Source organism: Crinia signifera, chromosome 9, assembly GCF_055691185.1.
Source record: "Crinia signifera chromosome 9, ASM5569118v1, whole genome shotgun sequence".
NCBI lineage: Eukaryota > Metazoa > Chordata > Amphibia > Anura > Myobatrachidae > Crinia > Crinia signifera.
The window spans coordinates 51999355-52021212 of record NC_139225.1 but is presented as its reverse complement, the minus strand read 5'-3'; the positions used below and the strand labels follow the sequence as shown (position 1 = coordinate 52021212).

The following is a 21858-nucleotide window of genomic DNA, read 5'->3' as shown; positions in this document are numbered from 1 at the left end:
TCAGGAAGTGCATTCATACTGAGATACTGCTTTTGGGAAATTACTTTATGTACAGGATACAGTCATACAGGATGTGGTATTTCATGCCCTACCATCCACTGTGGCGCGAGGGAGAATAGAATGGCGTGCCGAGCGCAGCAAGGCACCATGTCCGAAGAATGTCATGCACAGTTGTACACTTTGTCGACATTCGGTCCAAAAAACTGAAAAACTCATGTTGACCTTGCTAGTGTCGACCTTCAAACCCTGTCAACCTTAGCCATGTCGACAATTTCAGGTGTGCACCCATTGCACGTCGAACCAATGACCCATAACCCATACCTCCCAGGAGGGACACTGTGCTCTGTTTCTGGACTTCCCTCTTAATGTATGATTGCTGTCACCTGTTTTAAACGGGTAAGAAAGGTGTTTCCACACAGGTAATAGCAATGATATATTAAGAGGGAAGTCCAGAAACAGAGCATCGTGTCCCTCCTGTTGGGAGGTATTCATAACTTTATGTACACCTGAAGTCAGTGGACATCCAGGACTAACACTTGCATTGCAGAGTTTTAAGAGAATGGAAACTGTTAATAGATAGAAGTTCCTATACTAATCTCTGATCATGAATATCTGGAGAAAGTCCTTTCTAGCCAGCTAGGCCAATATTCACACCTGCGGCTGAGAGCATTTTATTACCACAGAAAGTGGTACACTATTCCTTACTGCTGGGAACTGCATATAGATTCTGTGCTTGGCTATGCAGTGTATGACTCCCTTGTCTCAGCCTCTTTATACCTTAAGTTTACCTGTTCATCTTCATATGGGCCAATATAGCTATTTGATAGGATCCTCTGGTGAATATTGTAAATGTGTTCCACACAGGGGAAAATTCCTATAATTATAATTTCTATATCTTGTGTGTAATCTCACTCTTATTTGTTTTACGATAACCTGTGCAGTATATGTATTTTACCTATAGGGTTGTAAAGCCTAATGTTGCCACCATGGAAGAAATGGCAATGTTCCATACTGATGCTTATTTACAACATCTGCGCAAGGTCAGCGAAGAAGGGGATAATGATGACCCTGAGACTCTTGAGTATGGCTTAGGTATGTAAAGAATACATGTGTATATAATGTAAGTAATGTCATGATCCACGCATGTACATTATGCAATCGGTATACTTGTTGTTAATGTTTAACCTGGAGCTGTGAGTTCAGTGTTGCATTTTGTGTGTACATTGCCATGTAGAAATCTACATTTTCTACTGTCAGCACATACAGAAGCCTCCACCTCTCCCCCACATATACCCTGAGCCGAGGGCCGCCCCGAGCCTGTTTTTTTATTTTGGTAAGCATGCATAGTTTTGGATTCCTCTCACTCTGCTGTTGTGGATCCGGGGGAAGTATTAATTGGCCCATTCGCGTAAAGCAAGATACACATATACACTAGAAAAGACACAATTGATACAAGGACAGTGTGCGCCAAAAATTTAGGGCATGGCTTTGTGTGGAAGGGGGGTGACCACACATTAGTACCAATTCACATTACACCACACAATGGTGCCACTTATACACACACTGAGCCAGCTAGAGCCATATCCAATTGGCTTACCTATTATTTCTCTGCTATAATCTATAAAATCACAGTACTGAAGGCAGGATGCTCTAAATGAAAATGCAGTAAAAAAAAAACCTTTATCTGTGTTTTTACCACACTTTCATATGCTCTAAAGTTCCTCTGTCGGAACAGCATTGTGGAGGGTATTGCCAGCTTTTGCTGGCGATACCCTATTTAAGGGCTCAACAAATCTCAGGGTCCAGGTCGCCATGGCTACCAGATTTTTTTGCACGGAGGGAGGAAGCAGAATGTGGTTGTGGGCAGACCAGGAACCCCTCTCCCCTCCTGCTAGAGGTCAGCGGCAGCAGAGCCTCCCCCCCCCCCTCCTGCTTAAAGTTAAAGGTACCATGGGCAGCAGAGCCCTCCCTCATCTCCACACCTGCTGGAAGTCAGTGGCAGCAGAGCCTGCTGACCCCGACCCCCTCCTCTCCTGCTGGAGGTCAATGGCCTGGTGCCAGCGGGAGGATTGGGGGGAGCCGCGCTGATCAGATGCTGCCAGCTCTAAACTTAACAGGTTTATGCTGTTTTCAAGTCTGAGGTACAAATGTCATTTTTCTTTCTCACTTTTAGGGGTGCAACAGGCAAACCAGACTAGGTTTATGACCCTTAAATTAATTTTTAAACATTGAGTCTGTTATTTCACTAGTTTATTAGGATAGGAAATAAAATGTTTTTTCTTTTTTAATACGCAAAACAATTGCTTTATAGTAAATCTGCATGTCATGCCACTGGATCTAAACATTACCATTTGTAGGATAATACAAGATTTCTTACACAAAACCTGCTACACAGATGACAGTACCTAGTGCATCCCCCATCATTCTATACAAACCTCCTGATAGATTGCGCACTCTTAGCCAATCAGTGTCTGGCCTATCTTTTGAAAATTTTCTTTAAAATTTTGCAGCCGCTGGCTCGCTCAGCTCTTCCCGTACACTGCTACGGCGCTGCACCCACACCCCCCGGGTGCTCAGCACTGCCCAGAACCTACTGCTGCCCAGGTTCCCTGGGAATTTAAGTAGGATAAATCGCATGCGTATAAAAAATGAAGTGCCTAATCGTTCGTGAGGTCTCCTGGGGAGCTGCCAGGACAAGTCGGACTAGTGTATGGGGCCTTTAGTTTGTCTGGCTCCTACACTTTCATCCTGGCTCCTAGATTTAAAAAAAAATTGTTACGCACTGCCCTATAGAAGCCTATGGCTTCTCTCCGGGGCGCTGAGTGAGGGATACGTTACGGATCCCTCCCAGGGTAAGGAGTATAGAGATCGTTAGGACATCTGCATATTTTCTCCTTGCATAAATACTGGTTTTATGAATTGTTATAGATGTCTTGTTTGTGAATGGTACAAAATATGTAGAAAAGTTTTTACGAACAAGTTTTGCACAATTTTCCAACAGAATTCTGTTAGTCACCCTTCTTTTAGGGGTATTGTTTGATTATCCTAAACTTTGACTTCTAATTTGTATCTCTCCATGTAGCTATCCTGGTTGCTTTATGTCAGTGCACATTTTGCATATACAGTTACAACACTAACGCTGGATAAGCACCTAAGATTTATCTGGCCAATCAATCTGGGGGACAAAAAAAATCTGGTAATGGTATGGCAGCAAATGAGAATCAAATATTGGCTTTAGCTGGAAAACAGACAGTGGTCATTCAGACACATTGGTTAAATCCATTTGATTTAGCAAATTTATATGGTACTGTTTCCCTAGCACGGCGCCCATTGCGTTGATCGCGTGTACATCGCATGCCATTATAGTGGCATGCGATGCGATGGGTGCGATTGTAGCGATTTTACATAGGGAACAATGTTAAATTCCCTTCCAATCAACCAGATCAACCCAATGGACACGATTTTACATAGGGAACAATATTAAATAGCCCCCAGACCACAAATTTAATAGAATAACCACCCTGAAGTGTGAAATGCCCCACCCCCACCCCATTGTTAACGTCACCCCACGGTCAACGTCATCCGTTACGCGGTACGCGTCCTCCGACCTTTTCATACCCCCACTATCCACGTCGGCGTGGAGTCAAGAATAGAAAGTGTGGCGAGCGCAGCGAGTCACCGAAGCGTGGCGAGCGCACGCGGATACCTTCACAGGTATCGCTTCGGGCTCGGTGGCTCGCTTCGCTCGCCGCACTTTCTATTCTAAACTCCACGCCGACGTGGATAGTGGGGGTATGATAAGGTCGGAGGACACGTACCGCCGCCCCTCGTGGGCTCGCTGCGCTCGCCACGCTTCGGGATGACGTTGACCGCGGGGTGACGTTAACAATGTGGGGGGGGGGGGATTTCACACTTCAGGGTGGTTATTCAATTCAATTTGAGGTCTGGGGGCTATTTAACATTGTTCCCTATGTAAAATCGTGTCCATTGGGTTGATCTGGTTGATTGGAAGGGAATTTAACATTGTTCCCTATGTAAAATCGGGTCCATTGGGTTAATCTGGTTGATTGGAAGGTAATTTAACATTTACAAACACATAAGATACCTGCGATTTGCGGCAAGATACCAGATATAGATCGTGGGCGCCGTTCTAGGTAAACGGTACCATTTATACAAACAATTTGTTTGAGAACAAATGGTTTATTGTGGAGTGTTCATTCTAGCACCCGGTATCTTTGAAAAAACATGCAGTTCATCTTCCCTGCCTGGGGTGTCGCTGTAGTGCTTCTAGCACAGTGTGGTTTGTATATCAGCACTGATATGCAAACCAGACCTGTGTTAGAAACACCACAGCAGACAGTGACACTCCAGGCAGGGAACAAGAACTGCACGGGTTTTCAAAGATAGCGGTTGCTAGAATGAACACTAATTGTGGATTGCTCCCATACATTGCCAAATATTTGTTCCCAGCAGAGAAATTGGACAGTCAAACCTTTAGGCGTGTATCCAGCGTAAGAGGTTTATAATTCAAGCAGTAAAGAAGTGGACCATTGAAGAAATTGCCCATAGCAACCAATCTTCTTTGAGGTAGCAAGTTCATACTAAAACAATGATGGGTAGCCTTTGGCTCTCCCGCTATTGTTGAACTACACATCCCAGCATGCCCTGCTACATTTTTCCTGTTTGGACAAGCTAAAACTGTTGCAGGACATGCTGACGTGTAGTTCAACAACAGCTGGAGGGCCAAAGGTTCCCCATCCTTTGCTCTAAAATGATGGGTAGAAGCTGGTGTTTACTATGGGTAACTTCTCCACTGGTCCACTTCGCTGTTTTCACTTCCTGATAAATCAACCCTAAGGGCCAGATGTATCAAGTTTTAAAAAGTGATAAACAACCAGCCAACCAGCTGCTACCTGTCATTTTTCAAACCCAGCCTGTAACATGGCACTTAGGACCTGATTGGCTGGCTGTTTTATCTCTTTTTGAAGCTTGATACATCTGGCCCTAAATATGCCTTCTCTGTAGCTTTATGTAATTAATAGATTTTGCAGTAAAATATTAATTACCATATTATTTTATGTTAGCACATACTATAGCGAACATTTGACTCTTAATTTATTTTAGCTAGGGCGCTATTAGTTACAGGGGGTTTTATTGAATTACATCCATCTTTGTGCTCATTTGTCTCATTTTCCATTTGCTATACTGTAGGCTATGACTGTCCTATTACTGATGGGATCTATGACTATGCTGCTGCTGTCGGAGGAGCTACACTAGCTGCAGCCCAACAACTAATGGAAGGCAAAGCCCGTGTTGCCATTAACTGGCCAGGTGGTTGGCATCATGCTAAGAAGTAGGCATTGTGGGATCCCTGGGTAAATTCAGGTGGAATCAGTTAATTGCCTTTTTATTGCTAGTTCTGACATTGTATGTCTGCATATCTTTAATTTATGACCATACACCAGAAATGTATTAGGACAATCTCCTGACAGTCGTGTTGGGGGATCGGGTATTTAGTGTGTGAAAAGCCCGGTCCTGGCAGGTATCGCAGAAACACGACTTTTTAACATTTTTAAAATCCCCAATCCCCCGACCAATCTTCGATCCACTCTGATCGGCACATTAATGTTGGCAGAAGGGTAGTGCCGGCAGGTTGATGGATCGGGGAATTGAGCCTGCTGGTGTATGGGCACCTTTTTTTAGTTTATTTTTTATTTGTGAGGTTAAAAAATATTAAGGTACTTGTTTCTTTTCAGGGTGCCCAGTACGCATTTAGCATACTGGGCTATTCTCCAGAGTAAAATCGGATCGCACAGTGTGTATAGTGCTATGCGATGCGATATTTCATTGTATAAGCACCCGATGTCCATATTAAGTGCACAGGAGTGCTTATACAATATAATATTGCATAGGATCGAACGGCACCATACACTGGGTGTGATCCAATGCGATATTTCATTGTATAAGCACCCATATGACATGTCATGGGTGCTTACACTTGAAAGCACCTATGCCATTGTGTAGCGTCACCTCCAGTATCGACGACACCCCCGAAGCGTGGCTAGAGGCGGCGGAACGCGTCCTCCGACCTTTTCATACCCCCACTATCCACGGAGGCGTGGAGTCTATTTTATATTACATAGTGTGGCGAGCCACCGAGCCCGAAGCGTGGCGAGCAGATGCAGATTACTTTACATGTATTCCGCAGATGCAGATTACTTTACATGTATTCCGCGGGGCTCGCGGTGCTAACTATGCTTCGGGCTTGGTGGCTCGTTGCGCTCGCCCCACTATATAAAATCAACTCCACGTCGACGTGGATAGTGGGGGTATGAAAAGGTTTGAGGACACATTCCGCCGCCCCTCGCGGGGCTTGCTGTGCTCGCCATGCTTCGGGTTGGCGTGGATAGTGGAGGTTTTTTAGGAACACATTCACACCTGCATTATCATACACCTGACACCGTAATGATGGCATGTGTTAATGCATAACTGTAATTTACTTAAATAATTTCATTGAAGAAGCATAAATAATTAAGAACATTGATTTAAAAGAATTAATGAGAATAATAATACATGAACTTTAAAAACAACAACATTTAATCAAGAAATGAAATCACTTAATCATCCCTAGGGAGGAGTTTAAGTGCTTGCACTATGTGGTGGAATGGGTCATCAGCTCCCAATGTCTTTCTCCACATGAATTCCTGGAGGTACGATTGGAGCTCATGTCGCGCTGTGCCCCTTTGGTGCTTATTGCGCCATTTACATGCGCCCCACAATCTCTCTACAGTCTGGGTATGAACCTCTGTGGCCGGGTCAATGAAATTATAGCGATGATTCACTGGGAAATGCTGGTATCCTGCCAGTTCTAGCTGTTGAGTGCTGTGTGCCTTCCAGCAGTCTGTATAGATAGTGGTGCCCGGCTCTATATTCTCTATTATACAGTCCATCAATGTGGTGGCATCACGGCTGGGCACCATTTTCAAGAAACAATGTCCGGTTTCCTGGCATATCCCACCAAAAATCCACTGCTGTGGCAAAATTCGTCCGGCGTTATTTTTCCATTTACAAATAATGTCTCATCTACCTCCACAATGTTGCCAGTCCCACCGATCCACCGCTGTGGCTGCAGCATAATGTCCAGGGCGCACGCCTCCCTCATCCAGCAGTTGTATAGGACCGCAGTTTTTAGAAATGTTAAGCTGCTGGCCACAATAGTTAATGGACGTGAGCTCCTGTGCCCAGGAGTAAATGAAACGCACCAATGTCAGGGTAATCAGCACCCTGAAAACTATTTTCCACTACGTTACCGTACTAACTGAAATTGGGTCTGGGACGGATATTAGACAGCACTTACGTCGACAGCCATTGCATCGACACCATTAGTTCGACAGCTCAATAGGTCGACATGGTTTTAGGTCGACATGGTTTTAGGTCGACATGGTTTTAGGTCGACATGGTTTTAGGTCGACATGTCATTAGGTCGACATGGTTTTAGGTCGACACTGCCATTAGGTCGACAGTGTCTATGTCGACGGTCAAAAGGTCGACATGGGTTTTTTCACTGTTTTTTGGCCGAAATGTCGACAGTCGACATGGACACAGTTTGAAGTGTACCGCAGCCCCTCGCTTCGCTCGCAATGCTTCGGGCGCGGTGCCTCGCTGCGCTCGGCACACTATTTTATTCTCCCACCACGCCCTAGTGGATAGTAGGGCATGAAATACCGCCTGTCGGTTAAAAAAACAGTGAAAAAACCCATGTCGACCTTTTGACTGTCGACATAGACACTGTCGACCTAAAAACATGTCGACCTAATGAGCTGTCGACCTAATGACATGTCGACCTAATGGTATGTCGACCTAAAACCATGTCGACCTATTGAGCTGTCGATGTAATGGCTGTCGATGTAAGTGCTGTCTAACAATAGTCCGGATACCCTGAAATTGGCCCTGCTAGGAAACAAGTACCAATATTAAGGTAGATGAAATTAAACTTAAATACTGTCGAACTAGACACTCATTCTTTAGGAGAATTGCATCTGCTATAGAAGTGTAGTATGGAATACTTGTATCAAATGTATTCACCAATTTTAACCCTTTCTTGTCGACGTGTTAAATTACTATGTGTTGGTTTAAAAGTGCATAGATCCAAATACTGTAGTTCCCTGGTGGGTGCATTCCACTACTCCTGATAGTGATTAGTGATTATTCTGTGACTAACGGTCCAGAGCACGTTGGATGCTGTGATTTGTACTACAGTTTATTCCACCTGTTTGTTTTCTCCTTAGAGATGAAGCCTCTGGATTTTGTTACCTAAATGATGCTGTTTTAGGCATTTTAAAACTACGCCAAAAATATGACCGTGTTTTGTATGTAGATCTGGATTTACATCACGGAGATGGTAAAAAGTAACTTTTTTTTTTTTTTTTTTATATATATATATATATATATATAACACTGATCCCTGAACTAAAGTATATTTACAACTGATCACATTGTTGGCATATTTAACATGCTACTCAGTTTTTCATAATAAGAGAAGGCTGTCAAATGTTACACATTTTCCTGTGGGCAGTAGATTGTGAATTGATGGGATATTGTGGTTTGTTTGCAAAGGGGCAAACAGAAGAAAGAAAAAAGGGTACGTGTTTCCTAGCACGGCGCCCATCGGGTCCTATCGCATACCATAACTTAAGGTATGCAATGGAACCCGATCACACCCGACCGACCCGATTTTCGGGGTTTAAAGATGTTCTAATACAATTTTAAAATCTGTCGCATCGCATGCCATTACAATGTCATGTGATGCGACGCGACCGACCCGATTTTACATTGTACAGCCACCCTGATGGCTGATTACAATGTAAAATGCCCCCCCAGGCCCGATTTTTAATTGTATAACCACCATGATGGTTAATTATTAGGGCAAATCACCCCCATTGTTAACGCGACGCCACGATAAACGCCAGTCCGAAGCGTGGTGAGCGCAGCGGTATGCGTCCTCTGACCTTTTCAAACCCCCACTATTCACGTCAGCGTGGAGTTGATTTTATATAGTGTGGCGAGCCACCGAGCCCGAAGCGTGGCGAGCGGACACGGAATACATGTGATGTAATCCGCCACGCTTCGGGCTTGCTGCGCTCGCCACACTATATAAAATCAACTCCACGCCGACGTGGATAGTGGCGGTGTGAAAAGGTTGGAGGATGCGTACCGCCGCGCTTCGGGTTGGCGTTGATCTTGGCGCGGCGTTAACAATGGGGGGGCATTTGACATAGTAATTACCCATCAGGGTGGGTATATAATTAAAAATCGGGTTGGGGGGGGGGGGGGTCATTTTACATTGTAATCAGCCATCAGGGTGGCGGTACAATTAAAAATTGGGTCGAATCGATCGCATCGCATGCGATCTGGTCGCATGCGATGCGACCAATTTTTCAGAGCCGATGCCTTCCAATGTTAATCGGTGGCGCCCTGCTAGGAAACAAGTACCGAAAAAAGCTTTTTGGGCACACTCTTGATATATTCTATGATTCTTTTTTTAAGCATAACTTTTAATAGGATCTTCTAAAATAGGGTGGCGAGCAAATGAAAAAAACATGAAAAAAAAATAAAAAGATCTATATAAGGAAAAAATGTAGTGTGCTTGGCTCAATGGCCTCTTGAATTGTTTATCACACCTTAATTTCCATTCAGCGCATGACGTCTATGTCATAATTGATGTTGATACAATGTGACGTTAGACGAAGTGAATGGTTTCGATCCCTTAATTTTATAGGAGTTTATATACAATTTCTTGTTAGTTACTGAGGGATTCACTGCCCCAGCAGCAGTGATCCAGATATTCTTTATTTATAGCTTATGTAGTAGGCGTTTCCAGTGCAATTTTTTGGTACAACACACCCTTTCTTTATACCACACCAGTTGTTCCCCAGGGATCTCCCACCTGGCTACTACCCTGGCCCTTCACTGCTTGGCTTTCAAGTTCCAGAAGTTTTGGGCAGACCAGTGAGGTGTGGTGGTATTCATAGGGCTGGGTTCCCTAAGTTATAATTGCCTGGTTAACTGCGTTTTGAGCATGTATGTTATACTGGATACTTTTGCAAAGCAGAGTGAGTAGGATGCAGTAGCGTCATGTCTATATTCAGTGTGTGACTGTAGCTGTATCCACATAGGCAATGGTACTTTCTACTCTTTTCCAGGACAACACTGTAGCGTTCCATTACGTATCTATTTCTTATGCAGTAAATACAGATTTAATGCAATTTACGGAATATTGTTGTATTGTGACTTTTGTAGATTTGTTTTTACATTGCTACTTTCTACATTTCAGGAGTTGAAGATGCATTCAGTTTCACATCTAAGGTTATGACCGTTTCTCTGCATAAATTTTCTCCTGGATTTTTTCCTGGTAATTATATTAGGCCATTATTTTTTGTTTAGTTAATTTTATTTCTAGTATTCTGTTTTTTTTTTTTTTTGTATTTTCTGTTTTACTTGTTTTTGAGGGGAGGGGGAGCAATGCAGTCTGCTCTCTGCTGTGCACACAGAAACAATGTTGAATGGGGGGAGGGCATTAATGGTCACAGGTCTCCCATATCCTTGCACCAAGAGGTTTTAGTTAGATTATGCCACATTCTATTGTAATGATTTTGTGCTAGGAAATGATTTGGTTACATGGAGTCCACAATATATAACCCTGGCTCAGTCTCAAGGTTTGAATATAAATCATTTGAGTCATCAATGCGCAATCATTAGTGGTATACTCCATTATTTTTATTATTATAATTTATTTTATGGCGCCACAAAGGTTCCACAGCGCCTAACAATACACAAATGAGCAAAAACAGATACTGAATTACAGTACAAGACCATTTATGACCTGGTAAGTACCTGGTAAATATGGATAGTTGCATCATGGGACAGAACACTGAAGTAATCATCAGGGTGGCAGAGTTTTATATGTTCTAAGAAAGGCAAATGAGGAGAGAGGGCCCTGCTCATGAGAGCTTACATTCTAAAGGGGAGGGTTAGACAGCAGTAGATTTCAGTATGATCAGCATAGATGTGATCATGGAAGTTAAGTGAGCAAATGAGCTCACCCAGAGATGACATGTAGAGATCAAGAGGACCAAGAATAAAATGTTGGGGGGACATTTACTACCCTTACGTACGCACCTTTAAGACTTATCTGTCAGAAGGGAACTAAAATGTGTAAATGGTAAAAACTGCTGTAATAGACAATTGTCAAATTTGGTTAACATTGATTTCATTAAACAAATTTATCCTTCTTTCTTTTTTTTTACATTTTCGAGCCTTTGGAAGCAAATCATTGTCTCTCAAGGCTCCCATACACTACAATGATTTTGCACAATTTCATTCTATTACAACCTTTTGGGCTGTTCTATCATTTGTAAAGTTGCAATTCCTATGTTTTTTTCTGTTGAATGTACATCCCCGTGAGTGTCAGAGTCCCTAGATCACTCGTGCTGTACAATTTGATTTATAGGCATCGCATGGGAAAGATTGCTTGGTACTTATGTAATATCTGGGCTCCCGTTTTTCTTATGAGACCGCGTCCCCTCGCGGGGCTCGCCACGCTTCGGGCGCGGTGGCTCGCTGCGCTCGCCACACTATATAAAATCAACTCCATGCGTAGTTGGATAGTAGGGGTATGAAAAAATGGGGTGCATTTAACATGGGAGCCCAGATAATACATAAGTACCGATTGCTTTTTTTGTTCCATGAGATGTATCTATCACCTGCGATGTATCGCATGAAGTTTGACTGGCATTTCCAGGCCCCCTAATAGTTGTATACCATAAGATATATCTCATGCGATTTATCTCGGCTTGATCAGTCGCATGAGAGATATAATATGCAAAAATTACACCAAAGTACAGAATCGCGTGGAATCACTCCCGGGAAGGTCCAGGGGGGAATTCAACGGAAATCGCATCCGACTTCAGGGTCAGACATTTTGTTGTAGTGTATGGGGCCCTTTACTCTCATACATTGCCTGATTTTTTTGTTCTCACCAGACAGATTTGACAGTGTGTCAGCGCTGGAGAATACTTTTTATAAATCCAATGCCCCTTTAAACCCATATTGAAGAGTACCATTTTCATTGGCAGTGGCCGGACTGAGATACATAGTGGTATATGTACTGAAGGTCAAATTTGCTTGTGTCTTGATCAATTTCAAAACCTTCCAAACTATTGTGTTTCTAGTGCTAAAACGCACATTTACTTACATTTACAAAATAGAATAAATTGTTTTAGTAAATGTGTGCTAGTCTTTGAAACATAACCTTGTTTTTGTTCAATTTCAAATGATGTGAAATTGATAAATATCGGTGAAAATTGTCCTTTAGTAAATATACCACCTTGTGTTATTGGCATCGATCAGATAGCTCAATATAAATACACCTAAATGCCTCCTGTAATTAAATGTCATTCTGGTTTACATTGTGGTATAGATTTTATTTATACATTTTTCATGTTTATAGTCTTATGTTTAGTGTGTGCATGTATATATGTGTTATTTTATCTATAACCTTTTATGATCTTTTTTTTTTTTTTTCCTTTTTATAGGGACCGGTGATGTAAGTGATACTGGCCTAGGCAAGGGGCGCTACTACAGTGTTAATGTTCCCTTACAAGATGGAATCTCGGATGACAAATATTATCAAGTCTGTGAAGGGTAAAATCAAAACTCCTGATAAGACATCACTCCATAATATATATATATATATATATATATATATATATATATATATCTATATATATATATATATATATATATATACATTGTAGGGGCTAAGCCTGCAGCCCCCTTCAAGGGACCCCAGATAGCATGCCTGGAATCAAACACTGATGTGATAGCTATGTGTATTGTAGCCATTTTCAGCGATAGTGTTAGGACCTGCAGAACAGTGGGGTCCCTTGAAGGGGGCTGCAGGCTTAAATGCATTGATCAATTCATGAACCAAATCTCCACTATTTATTATCCGTTAATTTAGTGTGTGCAGAGCCCCTACAATGTCTGTTTAAACAATGTTGTCACAAGTCACAGGGCACCCCAAAACTAGGAAAGGTGAGTGCCGATGTTAAGTGTATATATTGTTTATTAGATTAATTTTTTAAATTAGTCTTATTGTGGTCACATTCTCTCATGCACCATGTTTTAACTAAGATTCCATAGCTTGTTAACCATTTCCCTAGATGATTAGTGACAGGTGTGGTGGTAGCTGCTCACCTATAAAAGCAAAGTGTGCTGTGAGCTTTAGACCAGATAGCATGCCTGGAATCAAACATTGATGTGATAGCTCTGTGTATTGTAGCCATTTTCAGCGATAGTGTTAGGACCTGCAGAACAGTGGGGTCCCTTGAAGGGGCTGCAGGCTTAAATGCATTGATCAATTCATGAACCAAATCTCCACTATTTATTATCCGTTAATTTAGTGTGTGCAGAGCCCCTACAATGTCTGTTTAAACAATGTGGTCACAAGCCATAGGGCACCCCAAAACTAGGAAAGGTGAGTGCCGATGTTAAGTGTATATATTGTTTATTAGATTAATTTTTTAAATTAGTCTTATTGTGGTCACATTCTCTCATGCACCATGTTTTAACTAAGATTCCATAGCTTGTTAACCATTTCCCTAGATGATTAGTGACAGGTGTGGTGGTAGCTGCTCACCTATAAAAGCAAAGTGTGCTGTGAGCTTTAGACCAGATAGCATGCCTGGAATCAAACATTGATGTGATAGCTATGTGTATTGTAGCCATTTTCAGCGATAGTGTTAGGACCTGCAGAACAGTGGGGTCCCTTGAAGGGGCTGCAGGCTTAAATGCATTGATCAATTCATGAACCAAATCATATATATATATATATATATATATATATATATATATAGCGGGGTTTCAGGGTGTGCTTAATCTTTCAAGTATGGTAAAACAATTTAATATAAAACTGCCCTAAGGGCATAGCAGTGTACAATAAAGGTTTGATACAATTACAGTGAATCACAATATAAATGATATCTTTTTAGACAAATGTACAATCACAACAAGTGTTTCAATACGCCCATAAGGCCAACGCGTTTTGTCATTTGCCTGACTTCATCAGGGGCACGATGCGACAGTTGAACAAGATGATCACGCAATTATAAAATGAGACTAAATTCTCCCAGGCGGTAAATGAAAAAGCGAAGGTGATTCTCAGGTAATGTTAATACAAGCGACCAGAAATCCACTGTTTGCTGTATATAATATATAGAATGACAGCACCTCAGGCTCTTTTAAGCGAAAGAAACGGCCTTCAGATACTATATGTATAGTTTTTTGCTTGACAGGTCCACAATTGGTATTTGTGATCCAATAGATGGGTGTACACTGCTCAGCTCCAAACATGGGAATCCATATATATTAGTGTTCACTCTAGAAATTTTTTAGGGCAGGGTGCTGACCACGGGGAGGGCACATTTTTCAATCGTGAGGGCACATTTTTCAGTCAGGAAGGGACATTTTAATTTTAAAGGGCAAAATGAAGGTTGGGGTTATGTGCGCGCCGAAGGCTCCAGAAAAAGGGGGCGTGATCACCTAAAATGGGATGTGTCCTTCAGTGTACCTCTTATGTACATTATGTAACACATAGTAGATCCCCTTTTACTTGCCTCATAAACATTATGCCACACGGAATCAGACAAAATTCATGTTAAGGTGCCCATACATGGAGCGATGTGCTCCATGCATTTTGAACTAGATCACATCGCATCTAGTTAAAAATGTATGCAATGTGCTAATGCAGCATGCATTTTGAACTAGATGCAATCTAGTTAAAAAGTATGTGCAGCACATACTTTTTGTGCTTTGCGATGTGCGATGCGAAGGACTGCCCCCTGGAGCGTCAAACCATCAGCACATCTATATAAACCCTCTTGTGACAATGGAGCGTCAGACCATCAGCACATTTATGCCATATAACCATCTTGTGACACCTGAGCACATTTATGCTATATAACCATCTTATGACACCTGGGAGTGTCACACCATCAGCACATTTATGCTATATAACCCATCTTGTGACACCTGAGAGCGTCACACCATCAGCACATTTATGCTATATAACCGTCTTGTGGCACCTGAGGGCGTCACACCATCAGCACATTTATGCTATATAACCATCTTGTGACACCTGAGAGCTTCACACCATAAGCACATTTATGCTATATAACCATCTTGTGACACCTGAGAGCGTCACACCATCGGCACATTTATGCTATATAATCCATTTTGTGACACCTGAGCGTCGCACCATCAGCACATTTATGCTATATAATCCATCTTGTGACACCTGAGAGCGTCACACCATCAGCACATTTATGCTATATAACCCATCTTGTGACACCGGAGCGTCACACCATCAGCACATTTATGCTATATGACCATCTTGTGACACCTGAGAGCTTCACACCATCAGCACATTTATTCCACATCCCCTACATCACACCTTATCCCTCCATCCCCTACATCACACCTTATGCCTCCAGCCCCTACATCACACATCAAGCCTCGGTCACCTAAATCACACCTTATGCCTACATCACACATTATGCCTCCATCCCTTACATCACATATCATGCCTCCAGCCCCTACATCACACATAATGCCTCCAGCCCCTACATCACACATAATGGGGTGTATTCAATGCCATGGGGGAGCGGTGACAGCGAGCAGGGCTTTCTGCTCGCTGTCACCGCTCACCCTGTCAGTATTCAACTAACCCCCCTCATACTCCAATTCCCCCTCGCTCCGTTTTTTGAGGGGGAATCGGCGTATGTGGCTGTAGAAGCTGCGAGACTTGCGGCTAATTACAGCAAGTTTGCTGCATTAGCTGCAGGTCTCGCTTTTTAGGGGAATCCCCATAACGTTGAATAGTGCAACCGGCCAGCGCAGCGGTTAAAAAGCGAGGATCGCTGGTTTTCTGCGATCCTCGCTGTTTAACCCCCTCGTCGGCCGCTCGCAGTGGCATTGAATACCTGCCTATTCCTCCATCACCTATATCACATATCATGCCTCAATCCCCTACATCACACATCATGCCTCCATCCCCTACATCACATATCAGGGGGTATGGTGATGGAAGGAGAAATGGGGGTGAGGTGATGAAGTGAAGTCATGTGCTTTTCATGTGACACTGCGCTCCTGTCCCTTCTTTGCAGGTGGGAGGAGCAAGCGCCGCGCATGTGACTATATTCCGGCTGCTACTGCCTACCCGCCGGTGGGAAGACAGGGATGGGAAAGAGCAGCAGCAAACAGGGCAGTGCCTGTCACGGCTCCACCGCAGTGGTGGTGTGCTAAGTTGTAGGGCTCTCCTCCCAGCGCACCATCCGCGACAACCCCCCCCCAAACCAGGGCCGGATTTAAGTGCCTGACCCGCCCATAGGCACTATATTTTTTGCCGCCCCCCACCCCGACCTATTATAAGGCCCCCCTGTTGTCAGAATGTGCATGGCTGCTCCTTAGCCCGGTGACTGCCTTCTCTACAAGACCCCACAAGGCATAAAGTGCAGATGGGATTGCACTTACCAGGAGTAAGGGGTGGCCGGCTGTGCGTGCAGAGTCCCTGTCCATGGCAAACATGCTGGTGCCGCTGCTCTCGGTTCTTGCTGCTCAGCTGCGCGGGGCGCTGGCTGCTTGATGGGGGGGGAAGATGGTGTTGGTGTCCCTGCTGTGCCTTCATCCCTGGTCTGGTGGGCGGGGCTTGATTCGGCACAGGCAGAGGTGATGTCTGATATTTTTTTTTTTTCCATGCATGGTCCACCCACCGGGCTACAATCGCGGCTTCTGGTGGTGCGCACAAAGTGTCGTCCCCCCCCCAACTGTCAGCGCAGGAGCTGGTGTCAGTAACAGTCACTGCTCCTGCGCTGTTTTTTTTTTTAACAGCGCAGGAGCAGTGACTGTTACTGACACCAGCTCCTGCGCTGACAACCACAGCGCTCAGCTATGCGGGCGGGGGGGAGCTGCGACTACACTTAACTTTGAGAGGACGGAGGTATGCGGGGCAGGTCGGGTGAGGGTGGGGGGGGGGTTTGTCGCGGACGGTGCACTGGGAGGAGAGCTGCTCCCTGGAATAGCTGACAGCCGCTCACATAAGAGGAGGTGAGCGGCATGTCAGCGTGGCATGGGGAGGAGGGATGCTTGATGGAATAGCTGTCAGCCTCTCACCATAGGAGGTGAGCGGCATGTCAGGCTGAGGGGGGAGTGACCACTTCACACGCTGCCGTGCTAGAAGCTTACACTGTCAGCGGGAGGAGACTTCTACTAGCGCGGCAGCAGCTATTAACTTGTACAGGGCGGGCAAAAACGTGCAGGGTGGAAATCGGCGGCTTTTAAAGGGGCAGGGCGCAGCGCCCTGTAAAATAAGCCTAGCGGGAACAATCTCTCTCCCTCTCCCCCTCCCCCTCTCTCTCCCCCATCAAATTTGGGCTTAAAAAACGGACCACTGTTCGAATAAACAAACTCTGTCTCAGGGGTGTGGAGAATAGGGTAGAAATTCGCCCCCACAAGCAGTATACCGTCAGCAACTAAAACAACTGCCCATATATATAGCTGGGCCACCGGATGTACACTCCTAGGGATCCACAAGCTTGTGAATATATATTTATATCTATCTGTCTTCAGGACATGCCATATATGTGTGTGTGTGTATGTATGTGTATATGTGTATATATATATATATATATATATATATATATATATATATATATATATATATATATATATATATATATATATATATATATATATATATCTCTATCCCTTCAATGCGCTTAGAGATATATAGGTGGGCAGCAACCAGGTATGTCACCTCTGTTAGTAGGGGATGGAGACAGAAAAATGGAAAAAGGGATTGACCCAGTGCGTCCTTAATTACGATATCCACCACCAGATCAATAATAAAATACAGTTATGGTACTGTACAGAAACATTTAATACAAATTGGTTTAAAATAACAATAAAACACTTTTCATCTGTGTAGTCAGAAATTCAATTCAGTCAGTTTATGGAAGAACCCTACGCGTTTCGTCGACAAGGCAACTTCCTCAGGGGTTAGTTTTATCTGGGTGGTGGAAAGAGACCATATTAAACACTACATGGGTACTGATGGTATAAGCCTGAAGGATTCAGACTGTACATACCCAAATTTGGCTCAAAAGTATACAAAGAGCCTTCAGATGTGAGATTTCAGACTTTGTATATAAAGGATAAGTCCTTATAAGGTCTTTAATCCTGGGATGTAGTGTAGTTTTCTAGAACATAAAATATGTCAATAAATTTAAATATAAATATAATGAATCCGGTAGAGAGCAAGTGTTAATGGTTTAGAGATCAAAGGAATCAGTACATACCAATTTCCAGATGATGCCTTTTTAAATAAGTAAAAAAAGGGGAGGGACTCAGGATGATTCAATCGAATCTTCTGGTTCCTAAAAATATTAGGTATACATTTAAAAATCTACAATCTCATACAATGGATCATTCGTCATTGTATAGAAGATCAATAATGAAAATAATATATTATGAGGTGTATAGGGAAAGCGCCAAGATAGATTGCGCTGGTAAGTCTCATTACAAGTAGATTTAGTTTTAGCTTTAGAATTAAGATACACTCCTAAATTTTACGGAGGGACAGCAAAAAATGAGTCATGTTGGTACAATTCATTTAAAGATAGTGGGACTTGTGAGGTAAGGATATAAACTACCAAATTTCAATATTGCTCAAAACAATAAGGGAGGCAGCGGAATAGACTGTGCTGGTACATCTCCTTACAAGTAGAACCAGCCATGGAACAGATTAGCAGTCCAAACAAAGTATGATTACAATATGGTTAAACACCGCATGGGATCAGTCATAGGACATATATTTACAAGCCATATTTACTCATGGAGAGGGAAACCAGCTTCCACATACCTTAGGTGAATCACACAGCCGTCTTTCACTGGACCAAACTGCAGGTGATATTAGCGGTACTGGGGCCGGATATATAAGGGAAAAGTCCCTATGACGCAATTTCCGGTGGACGTAAAAATAATAAACCAATGTATTGATTTATATTAGTTTAGCCATATTAGTGGCGCTTGGTTAGATAGGGATAGTGTCCTAGTGTGGATAAAAGGACCAGTTAAGCTACAAGTGAAAGCTATGAACGAGTGGTGCATAACGCCGTATGCGTTCCAATGTGCGTTCCAGATACGTCATTTCCGGTATCGGCATTACTACCGGTATGCTTAGAATGACGGTGGAACGCATCGAGCGTTCAATTATATTAATTCATGTTTTCAGGCTAAGAGCAGGATTAAATATATATATCCGGTATGTGTTTGTCTGGGTACCCCGACTGAAGCGTGACTGTAGCCGTATAACGCCGTATATGCGCTAGTATACGTTTCAACTAATATTGCTTCCGGGATTGGCGTCATTCACAGCTCTGCTTTTGATTGGATAGGACGCCACGTGCGTTCCATACGACTTTTTAATAGTAAACAGAGTGTTTAGTTGTTATAAACAGATGTGGTATATAATTAACCCCTTCCCGACATTTGACGTATATATACGTCATGGCCGGGAAGTACTTCCCGACACATGACGTATATATACGTCATGACTTCTAACTGTCACTGCGTCTAGAGACGCAGTGACAGAGGGACGATGTCTGCTGTCCCTGACAGCAGACATGTCCCTGCATGCCCAGGGGGGGCTGCGATGCCGCCCCCCCGTCGGCGATCGCTGTGATTGGCTGTTCAGTGTGAACAGCCATTCACAGCGTTTTCTGTGTCACCGGCGAATAACGTTCGCCGGTGACACAGGGATCGGAGGTGATTGGTGCTGTAAAGTACAGCACCAATCACCGCGGGGTGTAAGGGTGACACTGGTGTCACCCCACCTCACCCCGCCCGCCCCCAAAGGCCGTGATTGGTTCGTCGGACCGACGGACCAATCACAGCCATGGAGGGGGGTTTAAACTAACGGTGACTGCACTGCAGACGCCATTCCGGTCTGGAATTGCGTGCAGTGCGGTCACCGTGCCCAGCTGCCGCCATATACTGACCAGAACCTTGCTATATACTTACCTGATCACTGCCTGGATCTTGCTTATTCTTGTGACATCCTGTGACATCCTGTGCTGTGTTGTGCTGCTGCGAGTTATTAGATAGAGAGATAGAGAGAGAGAGATAGAGAGAGATAGAGAGGCCTAGTGACAGAGAGTGCTATATTTTGTGCTGCTGCAGTGTGATAGAGCTATAGATAGAGAGATAGAGAGAGATAGAGAGATAGTGACAGATTGTGCTATATATTTTTTATATAACTGACTGCTGCCCCCCCTTTTGTGCTGATCAGTATAAATTAACTGATCAGCAACTTTTTGGGGGTGCAGGTTGTTTTTTTTAGATATATATACCTGTCAGTGCTGCTGCTGCAGTGTCATAGAGTGAGAGAGAGAGAGATAGTGACAGAGAGTGATAGAGACTGCTATATTTTGTGTCTGCTGCCCCCCTTTTGTGCACCCCAGCAACTTTTTGGGGGTGCAGGGGTTATTTTTCATATATATAACTGTCAGTGCTGCTGCTGCAGTGTCATAGTGATAGATAGTGAGAGATAGAGAGATAGAGAGAGATAGTGACAGAGAGTGATAGAGAGTGATATATTTTGTGTCTGCTGCCCCCGCCTTTTGTGCTGATCACTATATCTGAGGTGATCAGCAACTTTTTGGGGGTGCAGAGGTTTTTTTTTTTATATATACCTGTCAGTTGCTGCCAGTTGCACTGTCAGTTGCACCAAAGGTTGTGCACCTGCTGCCCCTCACTGGTAATCAGTGTCGCATCACTGATCACCTTTTTTTTTTTGTGGGTGCTGTGGGGTCTTTTTTTAATTTTTTTTTTACACACACTGTGATTTTGTGGGTGTCCTGTGGCCACTGTGCGCTGATCAGTGACGTACATCACTGATCAGCTTTTTCGGCACAGGGTTGATCTATTTTTTTTTTTTTTTTTTGATCAAATTCCTGTTGCCTTTGAGCGCTGTTCAGTGACGGACGTTACTGACCAACATCTGTGCTCAATTTTTGGCGCAGGACCTTTTTTTTTTTTTTAACCCCTTCAATTTTTATTTTTTTAACCCCTTCAATTTTTTTTTTTAACCCCTTCAATTTTTTTTTTTTGTATAAAGTATTTTTTTTTTTCTGCACTACATACACACTACACACTACATACCCCCCGGGTTAAAATAAAGTTTGTACCCCCCCCCCTACACTATACACGTGTTGAAACATTTCACTACCAGTAACACAAAAATAAAAATGTCATCCCAAATGTCATCCCAAATGTCATCCCAGTCATCCAGAAGAATGTATTCAGTGGAGGAGGCATATGCCATGCTTGCCTCTGACTCTGACACAGCCAGTGAGGCAAGCGGGGAATTTGAAGGATTCGTCTTAAGCTCCTCTTCCTCCTCTGGTGATGAGGGACCCCCTCAAAGACGCCCCCGTAGAGCAGCTGAGACCCCCCCCCCCCCAATAATTGATCTCGTATGGACCCCACCACCAGACAATTTTGAGCCCCAGGTTCCTGAGTTTTTGGCCATGCCAGGAATCCAATTTGATTCCACAGGTCTCAGAGAAATTGACTTTTTCAAATTATTTTTCTCTGATTTTATAAATTTAATGGTGGACCAAACTAATTTATATGCCCAGCAGTTTATTGCTCAAAACCCCACGTCATCATTTGCTAGGTGGACCCCTGTAGATGCAGTAGAGATGATGACGTTTTGGGGTCTGGTGTTTCATATGGGCATAG

At 43.4% G+C, this 21858-nt stretch overlaps 1 protein-coding gene across 6 annotated transcripts in view; it reads left to right on the top strand.

Moving 5' to 3' along the window:
• Window positions 1-21858, top strand: part of HDAC8 (histone deacetylase 8) — a 206189-nt gene that overhangs the window by 1557 nt on the left and 182774 nt on the right. For 4 of the 6 annotated variants that reach the window (XR_014460670.1, XM_083159072.1, XM_083159073.1 and 1 more), the window contains exons 3-7: window positions 962-1092; window positions 5212-5353; window positions 8289-8401; window positions 10334-10411; window positions 12594-12702. Coding sequence is in view for 5 of the 6 variants with exons in the window: in XM_083159072.1 (XP_083015198.1) it covers window positions 962-1092; window positions 5212-5353; window positions 8289-8401; window positions 10334-10411; window positions 12594-12702 (573 nt within the window). In the remaining variant the exon portion in view is untranslated. Of the gene's footprint in view, window positions 1-961; window positions 1093-5211; window positions 5376-8288; window positions 8402-10333; window positions 10412-12593; window positions 12703-21858 lie in introns of those variants that run through there. The other 2 variants (XM_083159074.1, XM_083159076.1) reach the window with 2 other exon arrangements.